The sequence below is a fragment of the Epargyreus clarus genome, unplaced genomic scaffold (assembly GCF_041222505.1).
Source record: "Epargyreus clarus isolate Ecla_fem2 unplaced genomic scaffold, WU_Ecla_fem_2.2 ptg000007l, whole genome shotgun sequence".
Lineage (NCBI taxonomy): Eukaryota > Metazoa > Arthropoda > Insecta > Lepidoptera > Hesperiidae > Epargyreus > Epargyreus clarus.
The window spans coordinates 19,397,572-19,417,350 of NW_027332215.1; the positions used below are offsets into that span (position 1 = coordinate 19,397,572).

Sequence of the window (19,779 nt, forward strand, 5' to 3'; positions counted from 1 at the left end):
AAAGTGAAATAAATATATATTCAATTTAACTAATTGATAGTGAATTACTGGAGAAATCGCTACCTCCGTTATGGATTCCTATAAACTAGACACTAATGGAAAAGGCCGTCGCTGAACCCGATAAAACCTATTTTTCACTTTTCCGATATCGTAAATAGAATGTGCCTACTAAGGGAATTGCCTGGCCCTACGCCCGGCACGTTAGATCATGCCTCAATTTATGTTTAATATTTTTAACATGTAATACATATGTTTTAGCATTTAATTTGAGATTCTAAAAAATAAAACAGTACGTGGTAGGTATTGAACATTTTACATATAAATACAAAGGGGGTGCGTGTATTTAATGACATTTTCCGCCGTCGTCGTCAACCGATTAGTCCCACTGCTCAACACGGGTCTCTTCTTAAAGTGTGAAGGTCTTGGAAAAATCTGAACTGCTAAGATTGCACGCAACCTAGAGAACTTTTTGAAAAACCCGCAAACATGGAAGTTTCCTCGCGTTCTGTTCCTTCCTGAATATACAAGTGAATAATTAATGTTTAATAGTCCCTCAACTTGAAAAATCAGAACTGCCTAAGATTTGGGACCTAAACTTAATATTTCACATTTAGTCTAAAATAAAACAAATGGGTACGAGTAAAAATAATATCTAAATTACCTATATGAGCTAAACAGAAACAATGCTAGGTCATATAACAATCCTTGTCCCTGTAGTTCCGGGACTAGAATAGAGCTACGGTATCCTCTGCCTGTCTTAAGAGGCGACTAAAAGGGGGCTTCCGGGGTTGCGGGCGGCTAGAGTGGGAGCTCGAACCGTCTAGTAAGCGAACCCGGGAAGGACGGCGGTATGTGTGGTCACATACCGTCGTGAACAACAGATGGTTTTGGAGGAGCGAAAACTGCTCTCCTAGGGCAGAGCCCGATCGGGGCATCGCGCTTGGAGGACTCCGGTTGTGTTCCGTCGGAGATCCCGGAGTTCTCCAACAGGCGATGAGGACGGCCACCGGGAGGGGTTTTAGTGCGGTAAAAATCCCACATAACTCGATGTCGCTCCCACGTCTTTTAAAAAAAAAGGTCATATAACAATCCTAATTATTTTGTCGAAATCCATGACATAAAACATGAACCATATTAAGAAGTTAAACGCTTTCGCTTTCTATACTCACAGCCCCACACTAGGATTCCCTGTATCGTGGGTACCATGGACACACGCAAAGACAAATACACAAACACCGAGACCCAGAAACAGAAACCTAAACTCATCATTTAGATTTCTGTCTGGCCGGGGATCGAACCCGGGACCCTTTACGCGTCAGACCGGTATGGTGACGCGGGTCATCAAACAGCGGGAGTTAGGACAAACTCCTTTGCAACCCACGACCAACGTATAAGTTTAATCCTTTTTTTGATAGTATTGATAGGTATTTTTAATTTAAATGTTTTGAAGCATGCAATATGCTCTGTGCTATGTAGGTAGCTTAACCCATTCAATGCCGAAAAATTCGCTCTCTTTGTTCGTGAGCGGCCGTTTCGTTAACGTGCCTAAATACCGATCCACATCAACTTCACTTCATAAATAGAAAATAACACACCAATCGGTGTTTTTATCACTATGTTCTGAATTTTTATTTATTAGAAAGATTTAACGCCTGTTGTTAATTATATTATCAATCTTAACCAATTCTTGCATACCAAAGTTGGAAACTTGACAATTAATGCATAGAAATATTAAAATTTAGGATATTGTCTTCAGTGATCAGCAGTTTTACGTATGTATAGAAAATTGAGGTAAGTATATAAATTATTAAAGTATAAAATATAATGGCACTGGTGGCCGCCCTCGGCGCTGCGTAGAGGACTCCGGGATCTCCAAACAGGATTCCTCTCAGCGCACTGCCCCGTCGAGCTCCGCCCAGATGAGATTGACTCACCACACCGTCTAGTGCGTACGACGGTCTGCGACCACACATATCGCCGTCCATCCCGGGCCCGCTGGCCGGGCGGAAACAGCTCCCACTTTTGCCGCCCGCAACCTCGGAAACGCCTTTTGGTCGTCTTTTAGGGAAGGTATGGAATGTCGTAGCCATATACTGGGCCCGGGACTACAGGGATAAAAGTATAATTACCTTTTTTTTCTTGAGGGGGAAACCTTCAAAAGGTACCCGATGCCGTGGAAGCGACACGCGGTTATGTGGGACTTTTACTGCACTAAAACCCCCCCGGTGGCCGTCCTTGGCGCTGCGTAGAGGACTCCAGGATCTCCAAAGGAACGCGACCGGAGTCCTCTCAGCGCACTGCCCCGTCGGGCTCCGCCCAGGTAAGTTTGTATCACCACACCGTCTGGTGTATACAACGGAATGCGACCACACATACCGCCGTCCTTCCCGGGGTCGCTAGCCGGGTGGTTCGAGCTCCCACTCTTACCACCCGCAACCCCGAAAGCTCCTTTTAGTCGCCTCTTACGACAGGCAGGGGATACCGTCGCTCTATTCAGGTCCCGGAACTACAGGGACAAAAAGTATAATTACTTATTAGAATTCCAACTTATTTAGCATACCTACTAACATATTTTAACGTTATTTTTCCAAACAATAAATATTTAAGATGGCTCGAGTAAAATCAACTATTATTAATCTCTGAAATATATACGTCAGCTTTTCCCGCGCCTGATTAAGAAAACTTATTTTTTTTATAACCCGGAATACCCCGAAACGATGGAGATCTGGCGTTTTTCTTTGAAATTACGAGCTCATTTATCAAGCTATATTATAGATCTAAGCTAAAATTTAAAACAGCCTTCAATTACGCTTGACATCGTCGCTAGCATTTAAAAATAAATATATAATATGCCGATTGACATGGGCATTTCATACATCAAGGGCACACGTGAATTGTGACTTGTGACGTTCTTATTAGTGATCGAAGCTTGTGACACGTCATGACATTTTCTTGGCTTGGGGAAAGCTTGAGGACTTAAGATAACAAATTCGTCAAGTACTTACATTTATTTTATACCTATTTTTTAAATTATAAAAAATAATTAAAAAACAAAAATACTAAATCCATTCTAATGCATACGTACATGCTAACTAATATTACAAAATGCGAAGCCGAATTTGTTTCTTTGCTACACTTTCACCCTTTAGTTGCATAACTGATTGTCATAAATTTATGTACACACCATATTTCAGGGATTCAGAAAAGAACATAAAGTACCTTTAATCCCGAAAAAAATGCCGTTCTCGATGGATAAATAAAAATCTCTAACCACCAAGCAGCGGTTGAAAGCTGAAAGCTAAAAATAAATACGTTGTATCTCAAAAGTTTGACGAAACATTTGAATTTATAAAATAATTTTTGAAAGTTGCCGCTCTTTTATCATAATAACCGCGCATGCGTATTCGACGTAATAATGATAATGAACAGAACAGACTACCAACTTACGTATACTACGTAAATTCTTGCATTAGCCGACAGAGGTCACGTTCGTCAGTTTTAAGTAATAAAATCTTTTTTTTTTAATTCGTTCTATAATGGTATAAGCATTACTACAAATCTCAAAAACAGTAAAACAAATATTAACATTAAATATTTCTAAATAAATAGATCATGTTTTTTATATCTACGGTTCGTACAACATTTTGCAACACTAGCATAACCATAAACATCAATTTTTCTTACCACTATTTGACATTAGAAAGATAGATGGCCGTTTGACATTTTGTATGCTACTCACAAACCTATGGCGTACGCATTCAGATCTTTCATTTGAGATTGTTTACAAAAATGCAATCTTTAGATAATTTCGTTTGAGTTCAACATTTGCGTGCATTTTTTGTTTTAGTTATTTTTGTTTAAGAAATGAGTAGTGAGTTCTGGTAAGTATTGTGTTTTATTAATTTAAAACCAGATGTTATGTAGTGCCCGACGTGTTCATTGTTGTATTATTAAGCTGATGTACTGTTAGTACTGGAAACTTGTTGCCTAATGAACAGTATTTTTCAACAATCCAGAATCAATTTGACTTTGAAGACGGGTCATACTCGGATCACAATCACGGCTCATTAATAACACAAGTACGGCGAATATCGATCCATTAAAGTAGATACGTAGTTTTATTGATAACATTTTACATCAATTTGTACACACTTTTATATAATTTCGAATAACCGACAATACATCGAACTTTCCAATATCGCTCAGATATATGTACGGATTTGGGAAATCGATTTATAGCTCATTATTATTAGTAGAGTTTATGTTTGCGTTTCGCAGAGCTAATAAAATGCAAGGTATTGATTAGTTTTTCTGTAAATACTCAGGAATATAAAAAAACTTTCAATATATGTGAATATAATTAAATGAATTAGTTAAAATTTGTCAAAACTCTGGTATTGATAATGTTTGTTTAATATTCATATTAAGTCAAAAATTGTTGTTTTAGTTACATTTGCATATAATCATGTATAACATGAATCCGTATCAGTAGCATTAAGCAGTAGTAGACATTCTGTGAACTTGTTGTTTATATAATATGTGGCTAATCTTAGTTAGGTATGTGCAAACCTATGCAATTCAGAGTGCAAGAGATGAATTCAATTGGTTCATTCAACCGATTGAAAGGATCTCATTCAATTTAGTAGATTGTCCACTCCTATTATGTGCTTATTTGCATTAATCTAGATGAATGAAAGTTCATATGAATATAATAAAGAGTTTTGAATTTCTTCAAGTCAATACTGTTGTTGCCTCTAAAGTCAACTGTGGGTGGATCAAGTGTGGTCAAGTTTTAAATCATAAAGTAAAATCCTGCTGCAGTAAGTAATCAAATTTATTGAACATTAAATATATATCAGTTTCAAATATTAATATTAGTTGATATAACGTATATGCCACTATTTTGGACACTTATATTCTACTGCTTTTATGCAATTAAGTATATTTCAATAAAGCTATATTTCTGTATTTTAAAATAACTACCATTATATTGATTAAATAATAATAAATAAATATCATCAATGACGAGGAATTGAAAAACGTTTAATTCCTGAATGTCCAGTTTTGGACAGATTTTTATACCTATTTAAAGGAATTTTAAAATGTTAGTCAAGTTTTAAATTCATTAATTGAAGTCTTGATTTAGTTGGTAACCAAATTTAATTAACATTAATTATTACATTGAAATAATAATATTATTTTTCTTCCACTGCATTTATAAAATTATATTTTAAAATTTAAAATAACTGCCATTATATTGATGCTTAAACATTACAAGAGATTTAAAACTTTAAATATAAAAAATAAATAAAAATAAACTTGCCTAATAGTTAGATTAAAATCATTTTAGCAGACATATAAAAATTTTTAAACAAATAATTATGCAAATTTATTTTATTTTTGTAAATATTTCAAGTTTAAATTGTTCCCCTGTATCATGGTGATGATAGTAAAGACATTAAAATGATCAACACTAAGTTCCTGAGAGTTCTCCATTAAATTCTGAATGTTAATTGAAATTTTATAATGAAACTTTGAATATTTCAGGTAATGGGTCATTGTTGGTGCAAAAACATGGCACCGAACGACACAGAGGTATACTCGCCAGCTAGGCCCTCGCCGCGGTCTCAGCAAGGAGTGGAGCCTCGTGTGCGCATGCCCAAAATGGTGGAATCTGTTATCGTCGACCGGCTCATCATTGAGATGCTAACCCTCATATCTACATTTGTTGACAAGTATGTACACTTGCAAATATCTATTTTATGGTTGTTTTTTTTTTTATAATATTGTTTTTTTAATAATATACACATATGGACATCTGCAACTCATACATATAAACCAGTGGTCCTACCTCAAGCTGATCACAGACACAATGCTCTTCTTAAGGACTAAGGTAGTCAATCATAAGGTAGTCATCTAAGGAAGTCCACTAGAAGACTAGAAGTAGGTACCTCCCCAGTCGGAACATTTGTTCACCACTTTACATGGATTTGACCTACCCAATGATAAAATTTGTATAATATTAAAGGGTAATATATTAAATATAAAAAAATAAAACATTTATATTCATAACAGTTGTACTGTCAATTTAACAATAAAATAAAAATATAATGAAAGAATTGAGAAGAATGCATGTTTTACTAAGATAAATTTAAAGTTTAGTTTTCAATATGCACTTAGTTGCAACTTGCAGTGGAATTGCGATCACGGCGTGGGCGACTGTAATGACCTGATAACATGACATTAATTTTATATATGCATAATAATATGTTATAGTTTGTGTGCTCATCTCGCTAACTTAGTAGAAATGCACCTGCTACATTGTGAAGTGTTTCTATTATGACCTCAGCATAACTGTGATTTGCAATTTCAGAATTTGCGTTTTTAGAGAACTTATCCCTGCTAAATGTACATGTCGGTACATTCATTCTAGGAAAATATTTCGTTTGATAATACTTGTTTAAAAGATACTTAATATTTTTCCTCATTGAGTATCATTTTATTTTATGATGCATAAAGTAGTTTAAAGACTGTACAATTATATTGCCATATATGTACCAAAGAAATAACAGTAAATACTCGAAATAATAATAGCGTATATAGAAAAATCTTACTTATATTTTTATGCTATCTGACCTCCAAATAATATACAATACATAGTACTGGTGTCTCTTGTATCCATGCTGCATTGCGAAACATTTAATCTATGTTATTAAATGTTATTTGCGAGTCATATAAACCATTATGCTGCTGTTCCAGTGATAATTTCTGTTTACCTTTATTGCTATGAAAGATGCCCAATGAGATAAAATGTCCAAAGTTCATTATAACAACAACAAAAAGATTACAGAGTGCCATATTCATTTTTATAAATTAGTATTATTGTGGTGAGGCGCTTAAAACATGTATTTGTACCTTTTCTTAATCTTTGCAGTAGTACTTTATCATTACTGTTAAATAGTATAGTCCGCGTAAAACTGCTAGTCCGCTCTGAATATAGAAATGAATCGCGTCGCCATAGCAAATCGTATGATCCACCTGCTCGCAATAACTTCAGAGCGGCCTAGCAGTTTGGCGAAGACTATACCAATAAATTGACAAAATATCAGCTGTGTGAAACTAATTTTTATATGTACAAACAATTATATGGAGCCATAGTTTGCAAAATTAAATACTCAGCCTTTCAACCAGGGCTCTAAGTTTCGAAACCCAAGCACTTTTAGTTTTTCATGTGTATATTAGAAATTAATCATCTCTTACTTAAACGGCGATAGAAAACTTCATGAAAACTTGCACGTCTGAGCGTTGTCGAGGATGTGGGACAGTAAAGACGACGAAACAAATGATATAATGGGATGTTGTATTAAATTGCTTCAGCGAATTGCAAATAATTATTGTTTGAACAAGCTAGCATTCCTATACAGATTGCATCGTTGATTTCTTGACAAGTCACTTTTTATATGATGCTTTGGTTGTACAATTTAAAAAGTGTAAAGCGGGGATACTTCGAAAAAGTGGGTCTTCAACTCATTTTTATGGGTGAGCTTTTTTTACTAAATATATATAAACTATAAATAACAAAGTATTGGGATTACTTATTAGCCTTAAACACTTATTACACAACCCGATATGAAGGGCCCTGCATCCAGGGTGGGCGTGTACCCTAGTTAGTGCGGCGCTTATTACACTTCTCTGCAAATTGGGCCCTAACTCAGTTTATACGCGAATGTCTAGAGAGATAAACGTATTGTCGCATTTTACATTATGCCGTCGTCAGTATCGAAACTTCAAAAAGTTGTGTAGCAGTGACAACCGTGCTCGCAATAACAAATATTAAAAAAAGAAAGAAGAGAAAGATCTGGGTGAAAGAGTATTTGCAGTTACGTGAAAAGCTTTCAAATATGCAAATACTTAGCGTGCTTGAACCGGGAGATTTAAGGAATTATCTCAGAGTAGGTGCAGAACAATTTGAACACTTGTTGAATTTGGTGACACCTTACATACAAAAGCAAAAGCAACTGAGCTCCCTAACCGCCCTAAACGTTATTACACTACCCAATCTGCAGGGCGCTTAGGGAGCTAGGCAGATCGGGATGATCCGATCGCCCTAAATAGGGACACTAACTCCCTAAGTCTTATTACACCACTCTTAGTTAGGGTTAGGGTCCCTCAAAATTGGGTGGTCTAATAAGGCCTTTAAACATACATTTTAACTTACAATTACCACTAAAGTATTGCTTTCACTTATTAAAATGTAAAAACCGTTTTTCATATGAATAAGACGAAGACCCTCTGTTTCTAAGAATCACCCAAAGATATTATGAAGCACTTATTTTTGATACTTTTTGTGTGATAAAAGCACATGTCTCCACATTTTGTTTCAGTGAAGAAGAATCTCCCGTTTGCCTGGTGAAACTACACGTGATAGCTGAATCAGAGGAGGGTTGGATCCAAGTGGTAACGTCCATGGTGAACGTGGTCCCGCTCGAGGACCCGTTCGGCCCGTCCGCCATCACTATCCTACTAGATGACTGCCCCTTACCGTCCAAGGATTTAGTACTTAGGGTATGTAAAATTTACATATGTTATTAGTGGCACTGACTATCATAATTTCCAATCTGCATGTTGCCACCCTAGTTTCATAGGGTTGTATCCAATCGCTGTCCTATGACGCTCGGATCTGCCATTATTCTTGACTTCATCTTTGTGAAATTCGCAAACTTGTGAGTTGTGAACCAATTCAATTTTACTAAAGAAATAAAACTTTTACACAGTCATCCGTAATCAACTCTAAATAATATTAGATTCCTACCTGAGGTCGGCCACCAGATGCACCGCTACCCCTTAGGACTACCTACACACTACACCTCGAAAAAGTCTGTCTTGTCGTGGTAGGGGTACCACACCCTTGAAACAGGAACACAGCAGCTCCTAACACTGCTGTTATTAGGTAGAAATAGGTGTGGCGGTGGTGCCGCTGGAGTCGAACCATAAGGGTTTCTACCACCTTCAAACCAGCCTTACCTCAACCAGCCTCACCTCAACCAGCCTCATATAATATTGCAATATACGATGTGGATTTCAGCTGATGCACAAGATATTCAAAGTGTCGCTGGAGCGTGCGAGCATGGGCGAGCTGAACGTGCGAGTGGAGCGCAACATATGCGTGGTGCTCGGCTGCATGGCGGAGAAGCTCGCCGGCCCCAACAGCATCGCCATCCTCACCGGACACATCCTTAACTATCTCTATGCGTTCCTGGTTAGTGCCGTATTAGGAAAGATCACACACTCCTAACAAGAAAATGTAACCAGTTTTGACAATTGAATTAGTCAGTGTCCTCTATTTGCGTGTTTGACAAATATTAAAAAAAATAGTTCTTAGAGCATTTGAAAATAATGCCTGTACTTTTTCTTCGATTTCCTGTTGTTTTTGCACCACTTAACTGCACATGTCGGCATTGTAAATCACACCATAACCGTCGGAGACGTAATAGGAAAACAGTCAGTCATTTTACTTATGTGTCAGCCATTTAATGTTTTCCTTATATTAGAAGTCGGTGAGATATCTATACTTATCTATGGTTAATACAACAATTAATTTAGGAATTCATCACCCTATATTGTACTATATTTTGTTATCGAGTTATTTTCTACTTGATGACTCGAGTGGTGGAGCGGTCACCTCACCGGTCTGACGCACATAGTGCCGGGTTCGATCCCCGACCAGACAGATACCTAAATGATAAATTTAGAAATCTGTTCTGGGTCTAGAGTGTTTGTGTATTACATTACGTGTATGGCAAAATAGGGAATCCTAGTGTGGGACTGTGTGTGTAGAAAGTGTGTTCCTTTTGTTTTACTAGAGATAGACACATTTTCTTGGCGTTAAGTATGTCTCTATGTGAAATGAAAGGTGTTAACAAAGTTGTTCTCGTCTTAAAATATTTCATCTCCTCACCCTATTTGACTGGTTAAAATTTTAACATGAATAAAACTACAAATTATTTATTGGTTGAATTTTGAATTTCATGTATGGCCACATTAAATTGTAAACTATGTTTTCAGGAAAGGCGGGTGGACCCGCGCATAGTGTTATTCGCGCTGATCGCGTTAGAGAAGTTTGCGCATACAACAGAGAATAAACTGGAGATTAAGAGCCGTTTGGACGCGTCTGAGAACAACCCGCTGCTGGAGCTCGAGAAGATGGCGGACAGCGACAACTACTGGTGGCGGCAGGTCGGCTTCTGTGCCAAATGGGCTCTCGACAACGTGTGTAAGTGTTCTCTATTTTATTTCTAATATAGGAGTAGCAGATGAGCGTGAAGTCCACCTGATGGCTACTGCCGCCCATGGACATCTACAATCAACCCCAGATAGAATTGGATATTGCTACCTGAGGTTCACCACAGATGCAACGTTACCCATGAGGAGTACGCTGGAAAGCATTGTAGATGTATGCTATTACCTGCGGCTTAGTTCGTGATCACAAGCAATAATTCTATATTATCAATGGTCAAAGGTCGAAGACTTAACAATAATTTGAGAATGGTTCTTAGTCTCAGGTCATAAGTTGTTTTTATTTATCCCCCAGGAACAGTACTTTTATTAAGGGGAAAAGGTACCCTAAGTCGTTTTTTGGATCCCTGGCAATGTAGGTATACAATTTCATGACAATCGGTTTTGTAGGTAGATATGAAAGCGTAGCAATCAAAATCGAAAAGTTAATGTACCTACCTAATGTGCCGTAAGCTATAAAAGTTATAGCAACCGTAGTGAACATCATTGATTTAGTCATCAACAATTTCTATAACTCTAATCAAACATTAAAGCAAGTTATTCGTCCACAGTTATCGTCGAGGGTAGGAAGCTGTCGTACGAAGAGGTGGACATGTCGAACATCAACGTCATACTCAACAACAAGGACGTGAGTGAATATCTGAAGATATCCTGCGACGGACTGGAGGCTCGCTGCGACTCCTACTCCTTCGAGAGTGTGCGGTGCACGTTCCAAGTGGACGGGGGCGCCTGGTACTACGAAGCGGAGATCATTACACCGGGGGTCATGCAAATCGGATGGGCAACTAAGAACAGTCACTTCTTGAATCATGTGAGTCTTGCATATGCTTATATTACACTATTAGTGTTGTGGATTATATGTTAGTTTAAGCTGGCTTCTAGCTTATGAACCCAATCAATGTACTATGTAATGATTATTACTAGCTCTTACCCATGGTTTTACTCACGGTCAGAGGTTTTAATTTATACCTTAATGTAAAATTCATGAAGTTAGGCGTGCAGATGTTCCAAACATACAAACAAACCCACATTCGCATTTACAATATTAGTTAGGATATACTTCAGCGACCCTTGAGAAAGTCAGTCTACCTATAATAGGAGATTGAAATCTCACAATAATACTTTGTTGTACTCAAAATAAATATTCCTGTATTTACTATATTCTTTTTTATGTACATAAAGTGCAACTATTGCTTGCAATCCTTATCATCTGGATGTTTGTAATCTCTTGTTTAGGATACAGGAGAATGTGGATGCAACTGAATTACACACTGAATCACATATGAGGTGACAACCTTAGGGCGCTTTCAATTTAGACGTTTCGTGTCGAACGGCAGTGCCGAAGCGGTGCGTTTGTCGTTGCAAACGTTGCAAACTCCTAATGTACATTTCATTATTGAATCGTGCAGTGACTAGACGTGAGATTATAGTACATATATCTGAATATAATTTCTTGCCGCTGAATTTTTGTTTTGACTAATTCAAGTACAATTCGTCAAAATATTGTTGAATTATTAAAAAAATGGTAGGATCTTGTTTTAAACTAGGGTATAGATTATGGAAACCACCAAAATTACATGTTAACGAAAATTTCGATGATGCTCTTACACGAGGGTGTCGTTTTTGTTTCTGTTTGATGGTTTTCAACAAGAGCACTAACAGTAATGTTTGTTCGTCAGAGTTCATGGCTTAATTGCGGTCAAATAAATTTAAAATATTACGGGCATACAAACGCATGGCAGATACAGTTTCAATTTATGCGTTTGGTGTGGGACGGCTACTGTACTGCAGCGGCACGTCAGTGGTCCGACACGAAACGTGTAAATTAAAATCGCCCTTAGTCCTTAGAAAGCGCAACGCATATGTGATTTTTGAAGGTGGTAGAACCCTTCGTGGTTCGACTCCGGCGGCACCACCGCCACATCTATTTCTGCTTTAAGACAGCAGTGTGAAGCGCTGCTACGTTCTGGTTTGAAGGGTGTGGTAAGGGAGACATACTTTTACGAGGCGTTCCAGCTTAGTCCTCAGGAGTAGCGGCGCATCTGTGGCCGCCCTCGGGTAGGAATATCTAATCCTATCTGGGTTTGATTACAGATGTCCATGGGCGGCAGTAGCCACTTACCATCAAGAGGACTCCGTACTGGTTTTCTAAACCTACTTTGGAGCTTTGAGTGTAGAAAAATAAACCATAATTGATTGTACAATTACATTCACAGGAAGGCTATGGTATCGGGGACGACTTGTACTCGGTCTCGTACGACGGGTGCCGGCGACTCGTCTGGTACAAGGCTAAGCCCACTAAGTCTAACACCGTGGCCGCGTGGAAGCAAGGCGACGTGCTCGGCTGTCTCATGGACATCGACAAGAGGGAGGCCATCTTCTATCAGAACGGGAATCGGATTCATACATGCTCTGAGATATTCAATACTATTAAGTGAGTGCATTTTTCCTTATTTGGTTTCCTTATTAAAGTGTTCTTGTGCTAGAATTGACACGTTTTAAGTATTAAGCGCTGCTGTGGTAAGGTGTGGTTATTTAGGCTGCTTATTTAGGCTTTCCAATTTAGTAGTAGCGACACATCTATTGCCAACCTCAGGTAGGAATCTAATGTTATCCGGGATTGATTATTATGGGCAGCAGTAACCACTTCTTTAAGGTGAACTGATTGCTCGTTTTCTACTTCAATATAATAAAAAAAAAACAGCTGGATGAAATCCCTGACTCATCTATTTTATGAGACTACTATCTTGGATTCTCAGAAGTCTGTGATCAGCTGTTCTATATGGAGTAAGTCACAGATTTCCACGAGCATTAGCGACTATCAACGTCAGGTGGATAGCATGCTCAATGGCTGATTAACCACTTCATTTATACAAAAACTGTTTCCAATAACAAGGATTCTCTTGTAGTCGTTATATCAATTTACACAAGATTATTCAATATTATAGATAGTTATATTATATTATATAGATAGATATTATTAAAGCAGTGAGAGCCTAGTGCTTTAGAAACTCGGCCTCTTGATCGAAGGGTCCGAGATTCAAATCCCAGGCACATATCACAAAACAAATACAGGTCTATGCACGCACCTCTGATTTTTCAAAGTTATGTGCGTATTAGAAATTAATTATCACTTGCTTTAACTGTGAAAGAAAACATTGTGAGGAAACCTACATACCTGCGAATGTATGTTAAATCTACCAATACGCACTTGGCCAGTGTGGTGGACTATGGCCTAATCCTTCTCAATATGAGAAAAGACCCGTACCTAGCACTGGAAAAGTAATGGTTGATGATGATGATGATAGATATGGAACAAATTTTATTACAATTTCTCATTCCTCCTACAGACACGGTTTCTTCGCGGCAGCCAGCTTCATGGCCTTCCAACAGTGCCGATTCAATTTCGGCAACGTGCCATTCAAGTATCCACCTAAGAGGACCTATCAGAGTTTCAACGAGTTTGGAGAACTCACTGATGAAGAAAAGAAGGTACTAACAGATTATCTACTTTATTTATTTGTCATTTAGTTATGTAGGAGATACAACCACCAAACTATGTGCGTAATAATAGCAGTGCATAGCGCTGCTCTATTCTATTTTAATATATATATATCAATTTGTGCAATAAGATATAAGTAATTGGGGTCGCGCTTTTCATTTGCTTAGGTGGAGAATTTGTCGCTCTCCTTGGGAATAGATTGACGAAAAAAACTCTTCCTATACTAATAAATAAGTATCCAGTGTCTGAAATGTCAGAAGTTGATGGTAAATAAAGTCCTCATATATATGAATTTCGCCGCCCCCTAAAAGTAATGAAAGAACTTGAATACATAGTTTTGAATTTTGCTTGGGAGAGCCAACCCTTAATCTCGATATTCAGTTTAATAATATCATAGTAAAAACAATTATCAATAGTTATATTGCTCATTAGGATTCTCCCACAACTTCGTGCGCGTATATTATTAAATAAAACAATAACAATATAAACTTTCACAAACGTTTTTAGCCCATTAGGGGTGGAAATCTGAGTACGAATAAACACATTAATTTGATAATAATGCAAATGAAAAGCCGCGTATAACTTTATGACGCACTATGATGAACTTTATAAAAAATCTTTCTTAGTGTGCTATATAAAGAACCTATGTGCAAAATTTCAGGATTCTAGGTTGAGTGGTTTCGGCTGTGCGTTGGTCTCTAGCATAATCATTACCCTTACGATTTTATATTGACGGTCCCTACGTATAAAGCGACATGTCAAAAACGCAGGTTTACAGGGGACCGTAATTAATATTTAAACCGTTTTAGAAACCGCTTCTCTATGTAATTCTAAGTTTTTTTTTATAATGTTCTAAGCTTTAGAGTGTTTGTACTAGTATTTTTAAATATTGTTTTTTTTTATATTTTTCTGAAAAAACAGATAGATGACCGTTACTACATCAACGGGAAAAAGCATGTTTTCTGATCTCAGTTTTTTTTTCAGGAAAATATAAAAGAAAAATATTATATTAGGGATATAGGTCGCATTATGCAGCGGCTCGCGGTGTATTCTGAAGGTGGTAAAACCCTTTGTGGTTCGACTCCGGCAGCACCACCGTCGCACCTATTTCTGCCTCATAACAGCAGTGTTGAGCGCAGCTGTGTTCTGGTTTGAAGGGAGACATAATTTTCTTAGGCGTTCCAGCTTAGTCCTCAGGAGTAGTGGCGCATCTGTGGCCGACTTCAGGTAGTAATAACTAATCCTATCTGGGGTTGATTACATATGTCCATGGGCTACTTATCATCATGTGGACTGCATGCTCGTCTGCTATTCCCTTATTATAAAAAAGTACTTTGAGTGTATATTAATTATATTTATTATTTAATGTCACCAGGTGGTGCCGAGAAGGATTTATCTGGAACAACTGAGGCACGCCAGCTTCAGAGAGGACTCGTGCACGCTCTGCTTCGATGACACCGGTTGCTGCATCCTCGAGCCTTGTGGCCACAGGTGAGATGATGCTTTTACCGCTATCGTAATGCATGACACTGTTGTTGTTGGATTTAAATCATACACATGCTCTAAGATCTTTAAGTAAGTTTTTATTTATGTCACTAAGTAGGTCATTAGGTAGGTAGTTCAGTTAGGGTATTCGTATGACTTGTACGTCTGTTGCAATGTTACTTTTTCCTCCGATATAAGGCTCGGCAAAATATGATGTTGTTTCTGCGCTCCCTCAATTTGTATAGTGATTTGTCCTGGCCTACGATCATAACTAAACAGCCTGATTGATCTAGAAAAATAATGTTTTACATATGGAAGAGAAGACGAGCTGCGCTCTGCAAATTCACTCCCATTTAAAAATATAAATATAAGATTAGAATACTAGAGACCCGGATCTAGAATACTCCTTATAACGTCGACTGGCTGATGTTATAAAGAGTAACATACTCGTATGGTACTTTTACTTTTAATAAAGGCAGTTGCCGGTAAAAGGGTCCGTTAGCATATTGTGTCCAGACCTTTTGAAAGATTAGCCGCAACAAACGAACAGGCGAAAGTTTTAATTACTATTATTACGTTATATGTATCGTTTACGTTTTCATATGCTTTTAGTGAAAAGCTGTCATTACCACGCTTTTATTAGCTTGACGTGTGTATGTAAAGAAATCTTTGAACTCAATTTTTACCCATTTTGAACGGTTCAATCAATTTAAAATTTTCAACACTTATCAAGAAACGATGACAATACACAATTTTAAAAATTTTGTCCCATTCATAAGGATTGTCAGAATTAACTTTGTTCGATTTTAGCGTGTTTTTTAGTCTTTTAACTATAATTATTTTGCAATACGAACGGGAACTTGAAAAGACCAACTGACGGGATTGTGTCCACTTTTCAGGGGTTTCTGTTCAGTGTGCACGTCGCAGTTGAAGGAGTGTCCGCTGTGCCGCTCCGCGATCCTGAACGTGCGCCGCGAGACCGCCTGACACGCGTGCTGCAACATCTGGCCGCTGCACCCCCTCGCGGTGCACTTCCAGGGCAAACTATACATTCCCGTCATCTCAGACATCATATACATGTGCAGATCCACTAAGAAATGTATAACCACTTGCTGCCTGCAACGAAAGGTGTAATTATATGAATTTAAATGTTCCCTGGCTGGCTAGCCTATGTATGTATAAGATTATATGTATATTAACAGTGTATTTATAATATTTATCGTATTATATCAACAGTATCTATATACAGCTACGAGGGTTATTATATATATTGTCTGCATATATAAGCATTTACATCCAGGTGAATTTTAGTAACAGTTATGTCATTATTAAATAGAAATGGATTCCCTAATATAATCTTAATATTAGAACTTAAACGCACTTTATCTTGTACATGTCAAAACACCTATCAATAGTAAAGATCAATTTAGGAAATGACTGTTAGTAAAAAATCATCACTTAGGTCATCAATTAAGTTCTTTAATGTTCATAAAAATAAGATAAGAATTAATTTAATAATGTTGTCAATCACTAACCAGCATTTCAAGTTAAATACTGATGCCATGATGGTATTGAATTCAGATAACCGATTGGGATTCTTAAAATCAAGCATATGGTTCATTAAAGAATGCTTTATGGTAAATATAACGTTATAAAGTAATACTAATACTGCCTATATTACATCACCATCTTTCATCACTACCATATTTAACATCGTGGTCATAACCGAAGTAAGACGAGAGGTGTAATACTCTGCCTGCATTATTAAGTATGGAAGATGATGACACAAGATTTTTACTGAACAAAATAACAGTGTAGTCTGTTCCTAAACCATTCAAGTGAAAAATATGCTTGAATATTGAAATATAAGTGAAATTATATTTCTCACTGCTATATAGTGACTCGACAATATAATGTAATTAGAAAAATCCCAACAATAAAGTATATATTATAATATATATTACATCAATTACTTGTAATATTTTATTATATGTATGTATATTAAATTTTATGAAATGATAGAACATACATGACATGATACATTTATATGTGGTAACTTATAAATGGTGTACTTGTTGTTAAGTGTTATGCGTATATAGTACATAGAAACATTTATCGTATAAGCTTGTCATATATTATTCGAAACATTTTCCAAAAGCAACAATACTTATTGTTAACGTTCGGTGTTCAATAAAGTGGGTATTATTTATTTAAACGCACAATAATATAATATTATTGTTACGTTCTTTACGATTGGGCTGCTCTACTTGTGTGTTTTTATAATATAAGAGTAGCAGACGAGCATGCAGGTCACCTGATGTTAAGTGGCTTTTGCTGCCCATGGATCCGTAATCAACTCCAGATAGGATTAGATATTCCTACCTGAGATCGGCAACAGATGCGCCTGAGGGCTAGGCTGAAACGCGTCGGAAAAGTATGTTTTCCTTACCACACCCTTAAACCAGAACACAAAAGCTCTTAACATTTGCCCTTGCTGGCGGCCATTCCTCTAGCGAAACATCGCCAAAGCAAAGCCAAGCTATATTGCTTTAGTATCTAGTGTAAAGCAGGTCTTGCGTTTCGGTGGAAGGGTGTGGATGCTAACTGACTTATTTATGAGGCCATCATCTCAGTCCTTAGTGATATAAACGCATGTGTAATCGGCATCAAGTGGAACCCTTGTTCTATAAGGAGTTATAGTCGTCACAATTTAATAGGCCCATTTTGACACATGCCATCGCTAGACTCTAAGCATGTAACATACAAATCGATAACCAAAGAAACCGATTTTTACGACAAATCGATTACAACCCCACATCATATTGCATAGATTACTTAATATTTTGTAAACAGAATATTTATTTAATATTTTTCAAAATCATCTAAATATTTAATAAAAGGAGAAAAAATAAATTCTAGCGTAATTTAAAAATTTAATCATGTTTAGAAAATTCAATAAAGCATTGCTCGTAAACCGTATTTCTTTTTGTTTTATCATTCACTAAGAAACAAAGTCTTGTTTGTTTTATTGTTGTTACGATGGAAATGAGATAAATAATTAGTTATTACTAACTCTAAGTTTCGATTATTTGAAAGTAAATCGATTATGGTTTTTTTCGAATGTTTTGTAGCCGCAAACTGTAGCCGTCACGTGGACGTAAACTGCCCACTAAAGACTTACCCACGTAAACTGCCCACTAAAGACATTAATGACATTAGGATGGCATGTGTCAAAATGGGCCTATTAAATTGTGACGACTATAGTTAAAGATGTCCATGGGCGCCAGTGATCACATATCATCAAGTGGACTGCATGCTCGCTTGCTATAATCTTATAAAAATACCAGTTAAATCTGAAAGCTTTACCCATAAGCGTGGTTCAATACTTTGAATTGAATAACTTAACAAAATAGCAAGTTAAGTTTCTCGAAAAGGTATTTACAAATCACAATTTTCACATACTTTATAAAATTTAGTTATTTTTTCAAGTCGCTAAATGCTGCTGGATTGTTTCAAGTTTCTGCTTGTTATGTCTATAGGTAATGAAGTTGTGTTACTACATTCATATATTATGACTGTTTAATTTTCGGTAATGTATTGCTAAATCCACTTTTTAAATATGTTTGGGTCATGAGGATATTTTATATTACTTGTTGTCATAATTCTGGCTCAAATGCATAAAGTAAAATTTTCCTTCAAAGTAAATAATAATTATATAACTATTACAATTAGAAATCACCCAATCTATGTATATTAATTTAAAACTTTGTAATCGTTCTCATTATAAGAAATCTATAATAAGGCTTTATTATCTTGTTTGTGTTCAATATTCTTCTAACCCGTACTAAATTTGTGTTATAGTTTAATATTTTCCGTACTGTATACTGTTTATGTGCAAATTGTATATTTATAAAGGGATTATACATTTATTACATTTTGCCGTATATACGATTCATCCCAGTGTGCTAGTAATTATTTTTTGACATTCTGTTTGTTTATTATTAACTTTAATTATTATAGTTCATAAAGTAAATGATATGCGCACAGGATATAAATAAATTCCTGCACGAAACTGGTTGTAGATACCCACTAAGATTTTCATTATAATTTGCCGGTGGTATATCACATGTTAGGTATATTATAACGTATTTAATGATTAAATTAAAAATTAAATTTTAATTACACGAAAATACAATTTGGAGATTGATATAATAAAATTCTTTTAAATAAGGGTAGTGGATCGTGTTGTTATTATGGAAATTTAGAGAACTTGAATGTAATGGTGTTATCTAATTATAAATAAGGTATGTTACATCAATTTAAATTGTTAGTAAATACCGACAAGTATTATAATTACGATAAAATGTATCCTCGATGTAAGTAAGACACAGAATAATGCAGACGGCACTTGCATGTAGGTATCAATCGTAATATAACTTCAAGTTTGTTAGAGGGTAAAAGCGTTGCGACACTCATGACAAACTTATAACCGCACT

General features: G+C 36.5%; 1 protein-coding gene across 1 annotated transcript; it reads left to right on the forward strand.

Annotated features, from left to right (window-relative positions):
- Nucleotides 1-3,705: 3,705 nt before the first annotated feature.
- On the forward strand, nucleotides 3,706-18,457 carry LOC140743601 (RING finger and SPRY domain-containing protein 1). The gene is made up of 10 exons (XM_073075015.1): nucleotides 3,706-3,881; nucleotides 5,548-5,735; nucleotides 8,385-8,565; nucleotides 9,086-9,259; nucleotides 10,066-10,273; nucleotides 10,848-11,107; nucleotides 12,513-12,730; nucleotides 13,647-13,788; nucleotides 15,174-15,289; nucleotides 16,183-18,457. The coding sequence occupies exons 2-10, from the start codon at nucleotides 5,551-5,553 to the stop codon at nucleotides 16,268-16,270; spliced, it is 1,572 nt and encodes a 523-aa protein (XP_072931116.1). The 5' UTR covers nucleotides 3,706-3,881; nucleotides 5,548-5,550; the 3' UTR covers nucleotides 16,271-18,457.
- Nucleotides 18,458-19,779: the final 1,322 nt, after the last annotated feature.